Raw genomic sequence first — 19,477 nt, forward strand, 5'->3', positions numbered from 1 at the left:
AATTTCCTAATCACAGCCCAAGTTATTTCCCAGGAGTCCCCAGGTCAAAACACAGAATTCATTTTTAAAAAATTGATGATCCCCCTCAGAGGACTGCAAGGATTGCATGTCAGTCCTTGAAAGTGGTGACAGGGTTCTCTTCCCTCCTTCCAAGGGGCCCTGGGAGACGAGGTGTTATTGATAACCATGTATTTATCATATCATATATGTTTAGATATTGATGTCTAGGTTCTCAAAGTAATTTAGGGATTTCAGACATTTGAAAGTATCATGTAAAGTTAAACAAAAAAGTATTTCCATCTTCCGGGACAGCCCCCCACAGAAGCTGACATCAGGAGAATTTAAGGAGCGATGACACAGCAGGTCCCAGGACAGCGCCTCTCGGGCCAGAAAGGATTTGTGAGGAGAGCATCTCAGCCACTTCCTGCGGCCTTAACAACGGGCTCCTCTGCTGCACATCTGCTTCCCTCTGATCTGAACATCAAGTGGTCCCGCAGAGGTAAGGACTCTGACAGCCTGCCCACTCACTTCTCGGTCTCCACTGCGCTCTTAGCACTGGGCTCCTGGGGAGGCAGGCTCTTCTACACAGAATTCAAATAAACCTGCAACATATAACACGTACCTCAGAGCTTCTGAAGTACCTAGTATTTCTTTTTGAGGTTTCAACATTTCCCATTCAGCTACAAAGTCATTTTATTATCCGTTTCAATTCTATTTATTTCCATAGCTTTAAAAGCATGCCTTCATTGATTCATTAACAATGAAGAGGAAAGAAATGTTCAGACTTCCTTCATTCAATTTCCTATTGCTCTAACGAGATCTGGAGACTGGAAAATGGGACTCCTTTCCCTCCTACGAAAGCTAACTTGAGAGGAGAGGCAGATTTTCGTTTATTATAAGAAGCAGAAGAAGGAGAGTTTGACCGAAAAATTCCAAATCTGACTCCCCACTCCCCCACCCCCAGGCAAGGGAGTTTCTCAGAGTATTTCTACACGAACTCCGTGGGGTCCAGAACAGATCATCTAAGACAGACGGAGGCCATCAAATATTGAGAGACCTCCGGAGGAAAGTTAGCAACTGACGGACTCATCAGGGTGGGTTCGCTGGCCGAGTACTTGCACCACGTTTTACATTTGGAAAGCCATTTCCCTTACAGAACAGAAGGGAAGATGGGGCCGTCCTCCCGGCCCTGCTGCTGGGCTCAGTGGCGGTGTGATTAACGCCCGAGGCACAAGCCCGCTGGTCTGAACGGCGAGACGCCCCTGGGACAGCACTGTGAAATATTTAAGTTGTATAAAATGCAGTTTAGACTCTTCAGTCTTTGCTCCCTGCTCTCCGGGCACCTATCAATATTTACACGGGCCTGCAAGAGGGCAGGGGTCACGAGGACCTCCCCACTAACAGGTAGATACAGGAGCAAGGTTTGGATGGAAGGGAGGGAATCAGGGGAAATACGAGGAGTAAGGGGAAAAGCTTTAATCTGAATCCCACAAAATTAATAAAATATCACGGACGTGAAAACAAATTCATCACAAATCTCATATAACGATGGCGTATTCACGGCAGTAAGGCACCAAATACAGGTGAAAATCCCAGAGAAAAACGAAAAGCAGAGGGGCTCAGGCGACCTCACACCCACAGCCCACGAGCTCAGGCGTCCCGGGACGTCGGGTTGTTCCCGTTTCCACAGCTCTGGAGGCTGCAGCTTCAGAGGTCAACTGGCTCAGACGCCCGTTCCAGGTGCTGCACTGTGGGGAGCTGAGCGAGCAGCTCTTGCACACGCACTTGGTTTTCCTTTATTTTCCCCCTTGATGTGACATATGTATTTGGACTACAGAGATGGTTATTCTGTGTAATGTGTGAGCATCCTCATGAATAATACAGCGTGTCTGTTTCCCATCCGACACTCAGCTATAATTTAAGCGCTCTTATGAGAACCCATCATCTAGCTGAGGATATTTACTTACACTTAACAATGAAAGTTCCATGTAAAAGACACTAAACAATTCTAATTCTTTGTGCCCTCCTAATGGGACAAGCTCCTCCCTCTCTCTCTCCTTTTGGTTGTAATTTTCTGGGTATTTCCTAATTGTCCCGTTTGTCTCCTGAAGACAGGCATCAACCTAGCCACAGGGTCCAGGCCCATCCAAATTCTTATTGAACCATTATGAGGATGATTGAATTAAACTGTACCATGAATGAATTTTATGAGTGCATAATGAGATAATATGTTGTAGGAAGAACCTGATTTTGAGACACAAGAAAACTAAGTTTATAACTAAAGCACCTTTTACTAGCAGTTAAAAGTGGGCCAGCCATTCTCTCTCTATTTCCTGACTCATAAAAAGTGAGGAGACACACCTGCCTTGTCCATTTCACAGGGTTTTCATGAAGATTCAGTGAACATGAATGTTCTTTTCATATGACAGAAGCATTATACCAATGTAACCAATTCCTAGTAAGATGATAATTTCCAACTCTCAAGTCTTTTGCCTTCCATGTTTCACTTCATTCATTCTTTATATGTTGTATATAGCTTGTTTACGGTTTCTTAGTTTTTGCCATATTAGAAATACTACATTTAAATTTCATTCAATTATAGAAGAACTCTCAGTTCTTCCTTATTTTTATAAAGTATGAACGGGGTAATCACTAATAGCAAGCTACTGAGATCAACAATAAAAAGGGGTATGGGAGAAATATAGAATATTGCTTTGTTTTCCAAAAACATAAATGTCATTAAGAAGATACGAGTTTAACTCAAGATACCTCACACCTCTGAAACCAAGAAAGGAGTTAAAAAATCTTCCCTGGGCTAGAAGAAGAGAAAAAAAAACTTTTGAGATAAGCTTTGCTAACTGCGGCTGTGCATACTCGGCATAACCAACTGTTGTTCAAAACCAACCAGGTCTTTCTGTCCCTCCTAAGTATAAGAGTGAGCTGTCTGTCCCAGAAAGTCAAGGTCCAGACGTCAAGATTCAGCCTCACAAGGCCAAGTGCAGGCTGAAGATGAAAACTCACCAGGAAATCCCAGACAGTCAAGGGAAAGAAATTCAGTCTTCAAGGCCAAACACAGGCTGGTGGGAAAGTGTCAACCAGCACGTCCACGTGCTCCCCTCCCCTACCTAAAACCCAGCACACGCTCTCCCTCCCCCACCTAAACCCCAGCACATGCTCCCCCTCCCCTACCTAAAACCCGGCACATGCTCCCCCTCCCCCACCTAAACCCCCAGCACACGCTCCCCTCTGCCACCTAAACCCCAGATAAAAAGCCACACCTTTTTCCCTTCGATGAGGTGGATCTGAGTTCTAGCTCCCATCTCTCTGTCTGGCTGCGGTTCAAAAACAAACCTCTTTCCTTGCCACAAGTCTGGCATTTCCAGTTATTGGCTCTCCTATGCGGTGGGTAAACAGATCTGTGTTTGTGTTCGGTAACACCTTCACGTTGTATGTACACCTATGTGCACCCATGTGCATGTGTAAAACCTATGTAGTAACCTTCATAGAATGGCATTAAATCCTATTGCCTACTGTGGGTTTAGGTTTTTCGATGGAATTCTCAGTGACTGGCATCGCTCATCAGTGACTGGCATCACTTGGTGCCCCGGCACACCACCCTGGTGAGCACGCGCATGTATCTCCTGAGCAGATGGGCCTCAGCAGGTGCACTCAACACCTCACAGGAGCAGGGAACCAACGAGTGAAGGACAAAAACAATAAGAATGTAAACGCCTAAGTGGCTAAGCTTGATCACACACAGAATCAAGCACTCACACTAAGGGCTGGCTTGGTTCAAAACACACGACACAATACAACAACCTTTCCATTATGTTGTAGGAGGAAAACCAAATGTGCGCTTTTCAGTTCTAAGCAATATCTCCTCGTACAACCATTTGTCTGGGGCCACTCATCCCATGAGGTGTTGGCAAGAATGACAAAGATTTCTTCACTGATTTAAACACTGCACTCCGGTTGCTAAAATTAACTGATCCATCTTCCTTCTTTGGCCTGGTCAGACACTCCAGCTAGATGAGGCGACGCCAGCAACAAGGTCTGCACGTCCTCAAGTCCTCACAGAAACAACTGAGGAGCCTGACCAGCAGCCTCGCACAGCCTGGACGGGGCAGAGGCCGTTGGTCAGAGCCCAGCCCAGCATGCCCAGCTTCTGAAGAGATGCGGTGTTCTCATCAAGAGAAGAGAAGACAGAACTCGCTGGGTAGAAGAACTACAATGCTCCTGAGAGCCTCTGTGACGCCTGGAGGACCCAAGAACGTCCAGCTCCCTGCCCAGCGTGTGAAATCGCAGTGCAGTCACTGAGAGAAGCACAGACCTCCACAGCTGAAGGGGGACTCTGAGCTCATCTAATCCCAAACTTTGTTTTACAGTGAGGAGAGTGAAGCCAGAATAGGGTAAATGAGTTCCTTGGGATTATTCTTGAAGACCCCAAGGTCAGTTCTTTGGCTAGCCACCACTTCCTTGTGTGGCCCTAGCTCCCAGATGTTGTCCACTAGCAGGAAAGGGCTCCCTGGCAGGTACTCATTCCCCTCCTGAGGAATGGGAGCTCAGGACCATTTCCCACTAGACCTCTAGTCTATTCTTGGCACAAAAGTACACATGTTGAGAAGACTGTTACAAGCTTTGTTAACAGAATAATGAAGAAGAAAGACCATAAGGATGTGGGATAGCTGAAAAGGGCAGGATCCCAGTAGGCACTTCGTCACAATGTGGAGAGTGGTCATAAATATTAAACCAGAAGAAGGGCTCAGTGATGTGCCCCGAATAAGGATCCGTCCAAGTTTTAAAGATCAGAGCTAAATGAATAGACCAGATCCTTTGTCCCTGAGGAAATGAAGCTCCTGAGGGCATAGCTGTGATGATAAAATTGAACTAAGCTCCTTCCCAGCCACTCCCAAGTCATCCCCCTGACAACAGACCCAGTAGTCTGCTCAGATGGTTCTGGTAAAGGGGAGGTCTCAGTGAAAGGAGGCAAGACACTGCCCTAAACTCAGAGGGTGGGTGCTGTCTGAACAACTCATGGTGAGTTCACTCCCTCAGCCTTTCTGGTGGTGGATTTGAGGTCTGGTGCTCGTGAATGGGGTGGAGAGGAAAGAATGCTATGAGGGCTTCCTTCCTGAACTAAAAGATGGAGCCCCTTGGGGAGTGGTCTCCCCCATTTCTCTTTTGTTCTACCTGGAGAGAAGACCATTGTCTTAAAACGTAGCCACCATTTTGCAAACATGAGACAACATACTTGAGAATAAAACTCCCCAAGCTAAGGATGGCTCAGCAGAAGGATGGAGGGATCCTGGGGCGATGAGAACACCATCAAACACTAGACTTCTTGTTAAGTGAGACAAACAAACCTCTATTCTTTCACCGTCAATTGAGATTATTTCATAGCCAAACACATCCCCCCTGGGAACCACATTCACAGGTTTTCATGATGCTAATGTATCAGGGCAACGTATAATGATGAAGTAACAATGACACGGTAGGCTGCTCAACCGGGGATTAAGAAGTAGGTCTTTTCTTTTCCCTTTTCCCAGGGTTACATACATGCAAAAACCTAAAATCTTAGGTGAATGTGTGGACATTAAAAGTCTATTGACTTAATAAAGGAAGTTTACCTATTAAAAGAAAGCTTGATATGAAGGGCTTATCTTTAAATTAATGTGAGAGAACCAATCAAATGCCACATACAGGTGAATAATCAATAATAAAATAATTTATACATTGATAAGCCAGATCCTGTAACCCAGCTGATCTGAAAAGATACTTTTTTTTTTTTCTGTTTTGGCTGAATAATTTCACTATTACTACTCCAGAAAGTTATCAAAATAGTATTACTTAACCCTCAGCAATGTCAACAGAGGCAGAGCAACAACCCAAGGAATGCACAGTAATAAGTGCAGAAGTCAGGAAGAGATGTTTTCAATCCACTGCCCTGATTCTTTACAAACTTTAAAGAGGCGTGTGCGGTGTCACAGATGAGCCGTGTTGGTCACATCCTGGCTTTGCCACGTGCCAAGTGTCAGTTGTGTGTCCATGGGCCATCTTTTTAATGCATCTCTGCCTCAGTGTCCTCATCTGTAAATTGAAGGTGGTAACAATAATCCTCATCTCCCAGGGTCAGAAAAGGTCATTGATTAATGCCTGGAAAGTAGAAAGTATTGGCTAAATTCAATGTACTTTCCTTCACGGTACTATCCACGCCTGACATAATGTCACTTGGGTCTTTGTCCTCTGTCTCCCCTCACTGTACCGCATGCTCCCTGAGAGCAGGAAGTCAGCCTCCCTTCACGATGCCAGTCTCGGTAGCAAGGACAGGGGTGAGCACACAGGGCTCTGTAAGCCTCTGCACCTGAATGAATGAACGAGCCGGCGTCTGTATTACACTATTCGTAGATGTTCTGTCTAATCTTTATTAAGTTTGAAGTGATCAAATGAATCGGTTATAGAAATTTATAATGATAATTTGAAGCATTTAGGAATTGAAGAAACTGAAATTTATGATCAATGTTGAATGTCCAAGAAAAAATATTTTCAAGATTCTGCCTATTAGATATACGATATTAACAAACTGTCCGTTAAGCAAAATAGTAACAGTTGTAGATTTTCCTCATAATATAAACATCTCACCAGATATTAAAGGATCAATAGATCTGTACATTCAGAACCTGTATGTGCATTGGAGGGTTCGGGTTTCAGATCTGTCTCGACCTCGCTTCTGCGGACCTTCTGCGATGAGTCTGGGCCGAGGCGCACTGCGGTCTGTGTGGATCTCCAGAGGAGGCCTAGGGAGGGGCCTGGAGTTTGTGAAGTCATAAACTCTGGGCTGCACCTGAAGGGCGCCGTCAGAGCCTGTGGATGTGTCTGCTCAGCAAGCCCCACAGGTAATTCACACGCTCACGGGAGCCGAAAACCAGGTCCTGAGGAATTAGGGGACCAGCGGGCGTCGCCGGCCTCCGTGGCTTCACTCCTCGTCACTGGTTACCTTGCCAGGCTCCTTGCTGGCTTCCACTCCTGGGTGGGCTGGCATCTTCTCTTGTCCGTCTACGTGAAGTCCCTAGGAAATCAACTCAAGTCCATTGACTCAAATGTCTGTTTGTTTAACCCCTCCACGCCGACTCCTCCCGCTGACGACACACGGAACTGCACTGCCCAGCATGCAGGTGCTGAGAGTGCTCGTGGACTCCCCACCCTCTACCCCTGTTTCCAACACTCACCTGACCCCCAGCACCTGCCCAGGCCATTTCATTAGACGCGTCCCCCTCCCCCCGCTGCTGAGGCTGGAAGAACTGTGGACCGAGGCGTGACTTCTCCCCTTCTCCCACGTAACACACCTGACCTTCAGCCAAGCTTGAGGGTCACTTTCAAAGTATATCCAGAGTCCAACCACTTGTCCCCTCTTCACCACATCCCCTCGTGCAAGGCACACCCCTCTGTATGCTGCCCTGCCTTCCTAACTTGCCCCCGGCTTCCCAGAATCTGCTTTCCTTACAGCAGCCCGGGTGACAAAATGTAAAACAGATCTTTCGTCCTACTTCCGAAAAGTCCTCAAATGACCCCTCTCCTCATAAATAAAATGCAAGTTCTCTGCCAGGACTTCAGGCCTTGAATGGCTTGCCCCCTGACCTCACTCCCCAGACTCTGCTCCTCCCAACCTATCCCACCTTCCATCTCTCCTTCCCACTGGCTTTCGTTTTGTTTTTGAAGGAAACAAGCTCGTTCCTGCATCAATGCCTTTGCACTTCCTCTGCTCGGTGTCCAGGGTGCTCCCATCAAGACCTGCTCATGGCTTACTCCATTTCATTCAAGCATTTGCTTTAAATGTCACCAGAGAAAGATTTTCACTGACCACATTATAAAAAATAGTGAGCTGCCGTCACTCTCCATCCCCTAACACTGCTTAATGATCGTTGCAGCGGTTATCATCATCTGAACATAGACTAGATATTCACTCACTGCCTGTTTTCTGCAATGGAACACACCCTCCACGATGGTGATGTTCACCCCTAAAACCCAGAACAGTGTCTTCTCTGTAGCAGTTATTCATTGAACGTGGTGGATAAACTCGTGAATGAAGAATTTACTCTGCTCTGACCTCACAGCCAGCAGCGCCTCGTTCCTACAGGCAATGCCAGGTGACCACAGGGAAGAGACCGAGCTACAGAGGACCCCTCGACATCTAGGCCTTTCTTCTGGGGACAATCATACACCGACCCGTATCGAGAGAGTGCACGGTAGGTGCAGACGGTCTCTCGTGGGATCCGTAGAGTCCTAGTTCCCATCACTTACCCCGAGTTTTTGATCTCCCTGAATAAACCCTGACTCCCTGGGTTGCTGGATCGGGTAACCGTTATCAACAACATATGCCTGCTGCCTCACACGTGTCCCCAGCCTCCTGGACCTCGGGGCACTAAGCTCCCACACTGTCTTTCTCCTTACACTAGACGCATGTGGTAGTTTCGCACAGAGAAGCACGGCAGCCAAGGGCCTCCCCTGCCGTAAAACACTCATCCTGCGCCCAACGCTGAAGACACAAGCTCAGGCGACCAAGCCCCTGGTCTCTAGAGCTCACGTCTCACGGAGCGTTTTGTCAGACTTCGCAGAGTTCAGGGTGTAGAGTACGCACACCATGAAGAAATGAGGAGAGGCCTCTGACATACACTTGCAGTCTGGCAGCAGCATGGAAGCGACCCAGCGGGAGGCACGGGGCCAGGAGGACCGCGGGCCGTGGTCTCCGAGTCGAGTGCCTGAGTGCTTGGGCCTAACCGAGGCAGGACAGGGGTGCCAGAGAGGAGGGACAGGCCGACAGGGCGAGGTGATCAGCTGGACAGGGAGACAGGCCCCGGATTCCAGGATCACAGGTTGTCAATGGCGGTAAAGGGAGGAGGTGGCAGAGGAGACGAGGCTTCATTTCAAGAAGACCCTTGCTGGGTCTGAGCTACTTGTAACGCTTTCTGGCAGCTGGAGACAGGACTCTCTGGTTCAGAAGAGAGTTGCATCTGCACCTTTTGACTCGAGAGCCTGGTAAGAGTCTGGGATCCTACTGGGCCCCATTACTTCTGAGCGTCTGCCCGCCGGCTACCCCAGGCTGGGGGCTGCACTCAGCTCATGGACGAGATGCATCCAGGTGACTTGGTACCTTTCTTACAATCGCAGCCTCGTTTTCATGGTCGAGCTGTATCATACGTGGCCTCCTGACCTGTTCACCCCTCTACAGACCAAGATTTTTCTCTCTGAATTAAGCATAAAATCCTTCTCTGCTTTTTATCTGTTGGCTAATCTTACTCCCTTGTTCCCATCCTTTTCTGAGACATATTCATATCCACAAATAAAAAAATATACTAGTGAAAAAACTGGGAATGTTCACAAAGATTACAGAAGCAGAAAGGCACTTGAGCAATCCTCCTTTCAATTATTAATCAGTCAACCAGAATGTTTACAGTGGTGCAGAAGTAATTATACATGAGTAATTCAATAACAAATTGATTTATTTCGCCCTTGTGGAACCTCACTTTAAATGCACCGGCGCACAGAGCTTCTGCAAAGCTTTCCAGTTCCACAATCATTACACTTGATATGTAAAACAGAAATACTTTATATTTAGTCCAGTGGAATCATAGTCTTTGTTTTGAAAGGCTTTACAAACCTCAAAAAAATTGATCATTTGATTCAGAGACCTGTGTAGCTCTTTCCTGTTATCTATGGGTACAATCAAAACTGTACTTTCCTATAAAAGTGAACTTTTTGTGTGTTACCAGAAGGGACATTATCAAGGAGTGCCCTGCTCTCCTGTTTCCTTTCCTGACTGGGGATGGTGCCCATCTCCTTGGAAGCCCCTCCCTCCCACCCTGAGGCTGAGGACAGAGCTATGCCGGGTTCATGGCCCTCCATCCCTGATCAAACACAGCCCGCCTGCTGCAGACTGTGAGGCAGGTCCTGCAGCCCTCGCTCAAAAAGGGGCAAGTGTGTCGCTGAGCAGACTCCTCAATGTCATCTCGGTAGAAATGAGTCTTTACGCAGAGGCAAATCCAGTGGTGAGTCATTTCGTTAAAGTCTCTCTTTTCCCCATGAATGAAGTCAAAGTCACTGTGAGGAGACTCACATTCCACGTAAACAGTCTCGACAGCACAATGTGATCTCCACAGACTTCTGCCCCAGGGTCTGGTGATTCTGAGGGACTCGCACCCACAACCACCGTGCCATTACTGCGTGCATGCCGCCGAGGACGGTGGTGGGATCCCCAGGCCAAGACCCCTGCCCCCCAGCAATCGCACGACTGTGGCGGCCGCGTGCTCTATCTGACGTAGGGCTCACTGCTTGTGTAAAATCAGGGAAATGAGCACAAACGTTCTGAGAAAAAGTGCGAGCTTATTCCACACTTCACCCCAAACCTGCCTATTTCCAGCCCAGAGCGGGCGTCATCGTCCAAGAACCCGGTCTGTGTGGGCTACCACGCCCCTTGTTTTCTTCTCAGTTTCAGGCTCACAAGCTCCGGAGCCAACCTGTCCCCTCGGAGCCCTTCCTCCCTTCCTCTCCAACTCAGGGACAGAGGTGAATCCCCCCCCACACAGGTGTGCACTTCCAGGGTGGCACGCCCCCTCCACCTGGATTCTGTAGAAGTCATTCTGGAGCCACAGGGAGAGGGGAGGAGCCGGCAGAAAGGGCAGAGGAGCCCCTGGGGAGCGAGACTCCATTAACAGCTGGAGCGAGTCTGCCATCTAACGGGGCAATTTCACCACATCAGAACATCTCCCTCGTTCATGGAAAACAACCTGCCCCCTCCTGGAGTGTGTGGCCAGAAATGCTGTCTTCGCTTTCCACGTCTAAACACAGGAACCTCTTACAAAAGGCAGCTGTTTCATGGTTATGATTCCCAAAGCCGATGTTTCATTCGGTGAACAACTAACGAACGCCAGCACCAACCATGGGCCAGGACGCATTCTCAGCCTCACTCAGAAGCCATTCTTGGATGGGTGTAATGTAATTTTATATCAGAAAGCTAATGAACACCACTGATTTCTTCTTCTATATTTAATTCTCCTCAACTTTTTAACACGCCTTAGAAAACCCAGTGTTCAAACCTCTGCATGGTCCGTACCTCTAAAGGATCTCCTACCACATCCCCCAGTGAGTAAGTAGCTCTCTTAAGGGCTTGCAAGATCAGAGGAAATGAAAAAGGGCAGGGTGACATCAGGGATAAAATGAGACACAGGACAAAACTAAAATGGCAGCGTGAATAATCAAGCAAAATAACAGTCGCTCATCTTTACCACTTTAAATAACACATTATCCTCCAGGCTGTTGCGACACATGCACAGGTTGTTTGGCTGTTTTTACCTGCGTGGTCCTTGAATATTTTTGATATGACGACAGGGACTCTGTGCTCGGCGCCTCCCTGGAAGACAGGCAACGGGAGAGGGTCACGATCGACACGGGAACACTCCCTGAAAAGGAACGTGGCTGGAAAACACGAGTTCATACCTTGATGCTCAGGCCCAAGCCGCCAACAGGCCGTCTGCGAAGGGTAACAGTTCTGTGCTTTAAAAAATTTTGGAAAAGAAACCAAGTTTAGGTTAAAACGCACTATCGGAAAGTGAATGCAAAATGTACACGCAACTTCTTAGTTTAAACGTAAGTAACTGTTTAAAGCGACGTTGCTTAAGTACTGCAGTCATGACACACCTTCAAACCTTCAATCTGTGGTACTGAGTACAGAAACAAAGACACTGACAAAAACAGGCCACACTCGATGCTTTACTGAAGATCCGTGCGACATCTCTGTAGAGCCGGCCATCTTACCCCACTTTGTCTCTGGGAACGGAGCCCGAGAGGAACATGACGGCCCACGTTCCCCAGGTCGTAAACAGTGAGGCTGTAACACACACTCAATCCTGCTTTAAATCTGTTCTCTTCTCCTAATCCCAAAACTGGCTCCTTTTCCCCGATACTTCTCTGCAGAGTTCAATGATTTTTAGGTCAACGTTTAAGTCATCAATATGAATTCATGAATGATCGATTATTTTCATGTACTCTGAGCACAGGTGCCCGACCACGTTTACAGGTGTGGGTGGGGACAGAAAGCTGACAGCATAACACGCCTTAGGCGGCCAGTGACGGCCAACATCGTACACATTACATCTTGCACACATTAGATCGTGTACACACGCTCTGTTGTGATCCAAGCTAAGTGTTAACCAAGCCCAACTGGATATGAGGCTGAGAGGGTGTGAAACAGGGTAGCCTGGGATTCCATGAAGGGCTGTAGCAAAGTGTGTTTTTACCTCAGAAAGGTACTATAATAACAAAAATAACACGCATCGCTTTCAGTGAACATGTAAGCACTTTCAGACTGAAAGACTCAAAAAAGAGTCTGTGTTTGCAAAGCAAGGTCAGAGGAGTGAGACCCACAATCGGGGAGCTGAGGCCTGGGAGGGACACCCCTGGGCTCCTGCACTAAAGACACAGAGACTGAACCGGCCGATGAAAAACTGGCTACAGCCCTTATAATGTGTCTATCCCACAACCTGTAAAACCCAGCTGTAATTTCATTCTTAGGAATGAACACATTACAAGCTGAAAGTAAAGAAACCAAAAATTATAGCAAATATACCTCTTAAAAGTGTACATACAGAAACACATAAAACAACATTTTAATCAAAATTTTACTATTTTGAGCTTTTTTCCAACAGCACAAGCAGATGGGACTGTGAACCCCATTGTGGGGGACAGGGAGATGCCGCTGCTGTGAGAAGCATACCCTCTCCCGCCTGCAAATATAGAAAGTTGACTTTCCAAGTTAGTGAGTGTCTCAGTGAGAGTGAACTGGCAAAGGAGGAGGCGGCATGTCACTCATTCACTCTCCCACTCATTCATTCAGTCAATAAGCCTCAAGTTCCTGTGATGTTCAAAGCGTAGTGTGGGGATGGGGGCATCAGCCCTGTGTGACATGTCACACATCTTAAGCTTCTAGGATAAATTTTCTGAGCAACAGAAGATTAGAATATTGGATTATCCAATGTCACATCAACCAGGAATCTACTTCATGGAATTTCTCAAATTGTTCAACAATGTTTTTCAATTTCAGCCAGTAATAAAAGCACAGGAACCTCACTGACAACAAGCAAACGTATATTAGAGAAAATATATTTCCAGAAGAAACAACTAGGTTTCTGCCTCGACAGACTTTGCCAAATAATAATAACAACATTTTAAATCTGTCATCTTATTCACGTATAGATCTCAGGAAGATAACTCAGAGGCAATATTAAGAAATGATCACCTGCGGAAAAATGAGTTAATGCCTATCAAAGTCTGGACTAATATTTCTAACAGGTGGGGAAGGAAAATTAGGTCATAAACGTCTCTAATATTTGTTTAATGGAACTTGAAGAGCCTATTATCTATTATTCTGGCTAAGCCAGAATACTCTTTATTCAAATATTTGCTCTATGCAATCTGCTAAAATTGCCTTTCTGAGCAAATTTGGCCTAGTCATTGAAATCTCTGTAAAACTGAGTTTCTGCATCTGGGGAATGAGGTTATAATATGTGTGCCTTAAGAAGTGCTATGGACTGAACTGTGTTCCCCCCAAATTCCTATGTTGAAGCCCTAACCCCCATGAGCATGTATCTGGAGATCTGACCTTCAGGAGGGAATTAGGTTAAATGAGGTCACAGGGGCCCTGGTCCTACAGGACTGGCGTCCTCACAGGAAGAAAAAGAGACTCCCGGGCTCGCTCCCGGGCTCGCTCGCTGTCAGCACACACAGAGGAAAGGCCAGCGAGGACCCAGCGAGAAGACGGTGGTCTGGAGAGGGCGCCCAGGGACCAGACCAGAAACCAAACCCTGTCAACACCTTGATCTTGAGCTTCCTGTCTCCAGAATGGTGAAAAAAAGATTTCTGGTGTTTAAGTCGCCCAGTCTATGGTATTCTGAGCTAAGATAGAAGTCAAGAAAGATAATTATGGGAAATAAGGTAGTAAACCATCAAGTTTCATTAAAATATCAGATGTTTAGTCTCTTCTGTGAAAAGTTGTTCTTTCCTGTCTTTTAAAACTCCCTGGTTCATGCATCAAGGAATTCTAGCATTTCTATCTCAGGAGGAAAGGTTCAGCTAATCCACGCTTTCATAAAGGAAGACTAGGTAACTATAGCGGTCCTAACACGATTTTAACACGATCACATCTAAGAACTTTACATTTCAAAACACATTTGTAAAAACTGGACAGTGAAAAAAATAAATAAAAAACAAGACTTTTGCAGTTTTTTTTTTTTTTTTTTTTTTTTTTGTGAGGAGATCAGCCCTGTGCTAACATCTGCCAATCCTCCTCTTTTTTTTGCTAAGGAAGACTGGCCCTGGGCTAACATCCATGCCCATCTTCCTCCATTTTATATGGGACGCCACCCCAGCATGGCTTGCCAAGCAGTGCGTCGGTGCACACCCGGGATCCGAACCAGCGAACCCCGGGCCGCAGCAGAAGAGCGTGCGCACCTAACTGCTTGCGCCACCGGGCCGGCCTCGCAGCTTTCAATTGACTCCATCCACACCGCAGCCCAGCAAAGTCACGGGTCCTTCTCTGCCCTGATTGGTTGGGCCCCACGGCCACGTAGGGCTGACCGTCTTAATTTACAGTCCTGGTAGAATTCTCCACAGTGTTTCTGATAGCAGACGTCTAGAGAGAACTAATGTTATCAAAAGGTATTTTCAAATTCAAACCAAACAGTCATTCCTCAATTAGCTGCTCAATACACACTCTGCAGAGTCAACTCTGTGAAAGGTCAGGCGCCAGACAATGATCTGACACGAGGCTCAGCTGGAAAGAGAAACTAAGGCCGGCTGGAGGGACCAGCTCCTTAGATGCATTTTCTCCACAAACATGACTTCTTCCCTTTCCACACTCGGGGTCCTCACTCACCAATCAAAGGAATGAATCCAGAATACAATCAAAATCTATAACGAGACTTCTGGAGAATGAAGTTTGGAATCAAGGTAACTATTCGATAAATTCGTTTCAAATTCAATCCATTTCGTTTGTTCACAAACATAAGAGATAAGGTCCTTCAGGAAATATTGTTCTGCATTTTATCATTTAATCCCAAACTATGTTTTGACATTTAATTCATGTTCACATCTTGGTAGCTGGCATCACTATAGTAGGACTCAGCTACCTCCTCATTATCTTCTGACTATAAATATTTTGAGAGAGCTGTTTTCAAAGATAGAGATAATTTTTACCCATTATACATTTCTCATCATCAAACAGAAGAAGTGACTTTGGGATAGTAAAGTTGGATTTCCCATTCTGGCCCTCTAAAATATTGTTGTTCAAGTTACTGCTGCATGATCTGTACGATCTGGCCACACATTTTTACTTCAGACATTTAAACTGTGGACTTAACACTAACTTCAAATTTGTGATGGCTGCAAATTGATGTTCTGATTTGAATACTGCAATTTCCAGAAAGTGGGATTTCAGCCAGTTATAAAGATAAAGTGTGCCATTGTGACATTATGCTGCCAGGCCTGATACCCCCTCTCCCTGCCCCCTCAATTTGTTCACTGAAAACCCTTCTTGTCACAGGACGATTGGAAGTGTTGGTGCCTCCCTCCTGCTCCCTGGTCGCCCCAACTCCACCCGCTCTCAGGATGTGACTGCTCAGGATTGTCTGAGCCGACCTTCCTCATCAAGAACAAAATGGACAGCGGGAGAGGCCAGTGACAGGGCCACGGGTGTTAGTTTCTGATGACAAAATGGAAAGGCCTGAAAGGCAAGTGTTTACAAATTAGCAATTTAGAGAAAGAACTTTCTGAAGTATTTCATTTCACACATAAAAAAATACTTTCAAAAGTTCTTCCAGTACTTTTTTTTTTTCAGAAAACAATGCGTTGATGGATTTTAATGTTGGGGATAGTATGGGAGGAGGCTGGCGTCAGATCACTAACGTCTTTCCTCCGCAGAACTGGAGATTCTCTCAGCAAACACCCTGCAAGGCATCTTTTAGAATGGGGCAGTTTATCTCTCTCCACTCTTTGTAAATAATTCACTCAAGAAAAACGTCTTTAATCTGATGAGAAGCCTGGTTTACCACTCGAAATAAAGAAATGATTCCTCAATGGATTGAGGTAACGATTTCAAAATAAGGGTTATTTGAAAACTATTGTGCATATTTGTTCAGTTTGGCTGTTAAATTCATATTAGAAGGAGTTAAAAATCAATATACTGGGCTCAGAGTTTCTAAAAGTGTACTACAACTGGTAAATTTTAAAAATATAGAACACATCCCTATAGTATTCCAACTTCCTGAGGAGCTGGCGTCCAGCCCCCGGCCACAGTCCTCTGTGTGATCTTTCAGACCAGACCACAGGCGACAGGGGGAGGCTGTCCTCCCACTCAGACCGGGCACAGACAGCGCACTGCGGTCAGGGACTCGGGGGCCACGCTCTTCACATCTGCACCCCTAAACCAGCACCTGCCCTGGGGGCCTCTTCATCTGGGGCCTCTGGTCCAGCCTTCCGCAGGGCGGTGGGTAGAGCCTGGGGGACCTTGAGGACACTCTACCCACTCTGACCAGCACTCAGCACTCAGCACCTCCCCACCCTCAGTCCTCCCCCTCTCCCTGGGCCCGTAAGTCACAGGAGCCTTACGGCCGGGGCCCGTCAGCAGGCAGTGAGAGGACCCACGCCCGTGCTGATCCACCTGGCCCTTAGCCAGAGCCGTCCACGGGTAGGACGGGACGGGGAGCTGGCATTTTCTCCGGGTCAGCCCTGCTCTTACTATCCGAGGACGTGACTAAAGGCTCGACTTGCGTGTTGGGCTCGCTGTCCTAGTTGGCTATTCCAACGCCTGGCAGCTGCTCTCTCTCCAGCTCCTCTGAGCGCCTGACAATTACTGTTCACGTGAAGCTGCTGCACAATCAACAGACAGACATTAGCACCCTCCCACCTCACCGTTCAAAACCTTGACAGAACTCGCCACACACGGGTTAAAAACGAATTTTGAGAGAATTTATGCATCATTGGAAAGTAAGGTTTACTGAAATAAATATACTGGCAATGTTCAAAATACATATCCTTCCTGGGCAGCTTAAATCCAAACAAGAGTGTGCAGGAAAGGCATCCATCAACTTTGGGTTATTCACATCGCAATTTACAACAACTAAAGGAAAGCACTAAATAGATCTACATGGAGCAGACTGTATCTACCCACATATGGATAATTTTAAAAAACATAATATTTGCAAAATGAAGGTTCAATGTCATTCCACTCATTTGAAAAACGCAGTTAGACTGTGGAAAAATCCATAGTCTAAATAAAGTAAGAATTTAAAAATTTAAATAAAACAGCACACACAACCATTACTACACTGTGGCTTTGGCTATATCTGCACATCTTTTAAAAAATGGAGAGATCTGAAGCAAATATGTTTGGCATATAATAAATATGGTATAAAGTGTGTGTGTGAAAACACATATAAACTATTATTTTATCCTTAAACTAAATTTTGGTGGAAACTTTTATAACAAATATGGCCAAACTATTCACTATTTCAAGGTTTTCATATTTTTTAAGCCAGAACTTTCTTTATTAAAGTGAACGATAGCATGAGTACCATCAAAAAGCATTTTAATGAGCTAACTGGATAGTGTTGAAGGTTAAGGCAAAGGAGAATTTTGCAAGAGTCAGCCACTGTGCGGATGATGAGGAAACGTCTCGATTTTGCTAACGATTGCATTTACTTGTTCTGGAAGTCTTTTCAAAGAGACTGCCCACTTTTCTCCTGAAAGGATGAATTCACAAGCACTGGTTCAACCTTGCAGCTTCCTGCCTTCAGTCCCCGGGATGTTTCACGAACCACTTTTTCAGGGTTCACCTGGACTTCTCAGACACCTTTGGGGTCTTTCCATTTGTTTGTGCACAGGGTCACCCTCCTTCCCCACGTGATCCCTTTCTATGGAAACAATTCTTTTGGAAATGAATTATCCAAGAAAAAGGAGCATGGCCATTCTGAGACAAACTCTAAATAGGAATTGATCCTTAACTCGAACACATCCAGAAGGGTGCTTAGTCATTTTCATAACCAGGATTTCTTCCTATTTAAAGTAAGCCAGTCAATCAGGAGGAATATATAGATTTCCCCTGAGAAAAACAGTACCATAATAATTCATATTAAACATGTTTATATGGGCCTACCCTGAAGAGCTCAGGTAGTTCTTCAACCGGTGGGCTCATCATGGAAGACGAAAGCTCAGGACACAGTTATTCTGGTCTTAGTTTGCTAGTGTCTAGGAATAAGAGCCAACCCTTCCTGAGGTACTGCACTCTGCAAATATGAACATTTGTCCTACATCGATGAGCTTGTTGGAGGAAGGGCCACGGGACCCAGTGCACCTGCCTCTAACAGACCTAATGGGGGTTCACTCTTCACGAGCAGATGAGCTGAGCTGTGGGAGAACACAGAAATCTTCTGAACCAACAACTCAAGTGAACAGGACCCATGAGGTGGTGTTTAAAGAGACCAAAGCCAATAAGCTGTGTGAATATACACACAGAAATGAATTTTCAGAAACGGAAAAGAAATGAATTTTCAGTTGGGATCTTGGGGAAATGGAAAAAATATTAAGAAACTAATAAATATCTATCAATAAACAGATACCAAGAATAGGAAAATATATAATGTTGAGGAAATATGTCCAATTAGTTCAGAAGGGCAGTTTTGTTACTAAGTTACTTGTAGTTTGACTGAATGATAAAATATCTTGTGGGAGATCAATCGTTACTCCAAGTGCAAGGAAATAAAAGAATAAAGATTAAGGGGAAGAATAAAAACTAAAACAAATCGAAGTGGTACCTACTCCTGATTTACGGACCCAAAGAATAGGAAGCAAATGGGGACTAAAGAAATGATATAAATTTAGGTGGAAAAAAGTAGTAATAATGCATTTATTTTATCACAAACAAGCAATTATAGAATTGTGTGTATTTTGTATTATGCATAGAGTTTACCAGAAACTGCGACTACTCTGGCAAGTGTCATGATAACAAATTCATCTATCTTGGAGAGTTTAATCCAATTTTAACTCTTTAATCCAAACTAAAGTAACAGTTAATTGACATTCTTCACAGTACTTGTTATGTAAGCACCAAACCTAATTTTTGAAAATGATTTAACAAGTTCAATGGACCATTGTCATACACCTGAGACAACTTGTAACTGCCTCTTGAAGGTTCAGGACCACACAACTGCCAATTAGTACATTAGTAGATGTTATTTAGTGATCTTAATTTATACGCTCTAAAATGCATCTATTTCTGCGAGCGTTAACTCATTTCCATAGTCATTCAAAAATCATTCACTCGCACACTCGTGAGGATGCACATGGGAAACAAAGGTGGAAGCAAACACGGCCTGGGTGTGGGGGTGTGCACAGCCTCACAGAGGGCGGAGCCAGTGTGCAAACATCTGCAACA

At 45.6% G+C, this 19,477-nt stretch overlaps 1 protein-coding gene across 6 annotated transcripts in view; it reads right to left on the minus strand.

Annotated features, from left to right (window-relative positions):
* SNTG2 (syntrophin gamma 2) overlaps positions 1-19,477 on the minus strand; it is a 303,678-nt gene that overhangs the window by 186,378 nt on the left and 97,823 nt on the right. For 5 of the 6 annotated variants that reach the window (XM_058551873.1, XM_058551875.1, XM_058551872.1 and 2 more), the window contains exons 3-4: positions 11,491-11,547; positions 11,347-11,404 (exon numbers count right to left, since the gene is read on the minus strand). In XM_058551873.1, coding sequence (XP_058407856.1) covers positions 11,347-11,404; positions 11,491-11,547 — 115 coding nt within the window. The remainder of the gene's footprint in view (positions 1-11,346; positions 11,405-11,490; positions 11,548-19,477) is intronic. The other variant, XM_058551877.1, reaches the window with a different exon arrangement.

The sequence above is a fragment of the Diceros bicornis genome, chromosome 12, assembly GCF_020826845.1.
Source record: "Diceros bicornis minor isolate mBicDic1 chromosome 12, mDicBic1.mat.cur, whole genome shotgun sequence".
Classification (NCBI taxonomy): Eukaryota; Metazoa; Chordata; class Mammalia; order Perissodactyla; family Rhinocerotidae; genus Diceros; species Diceros bicornis.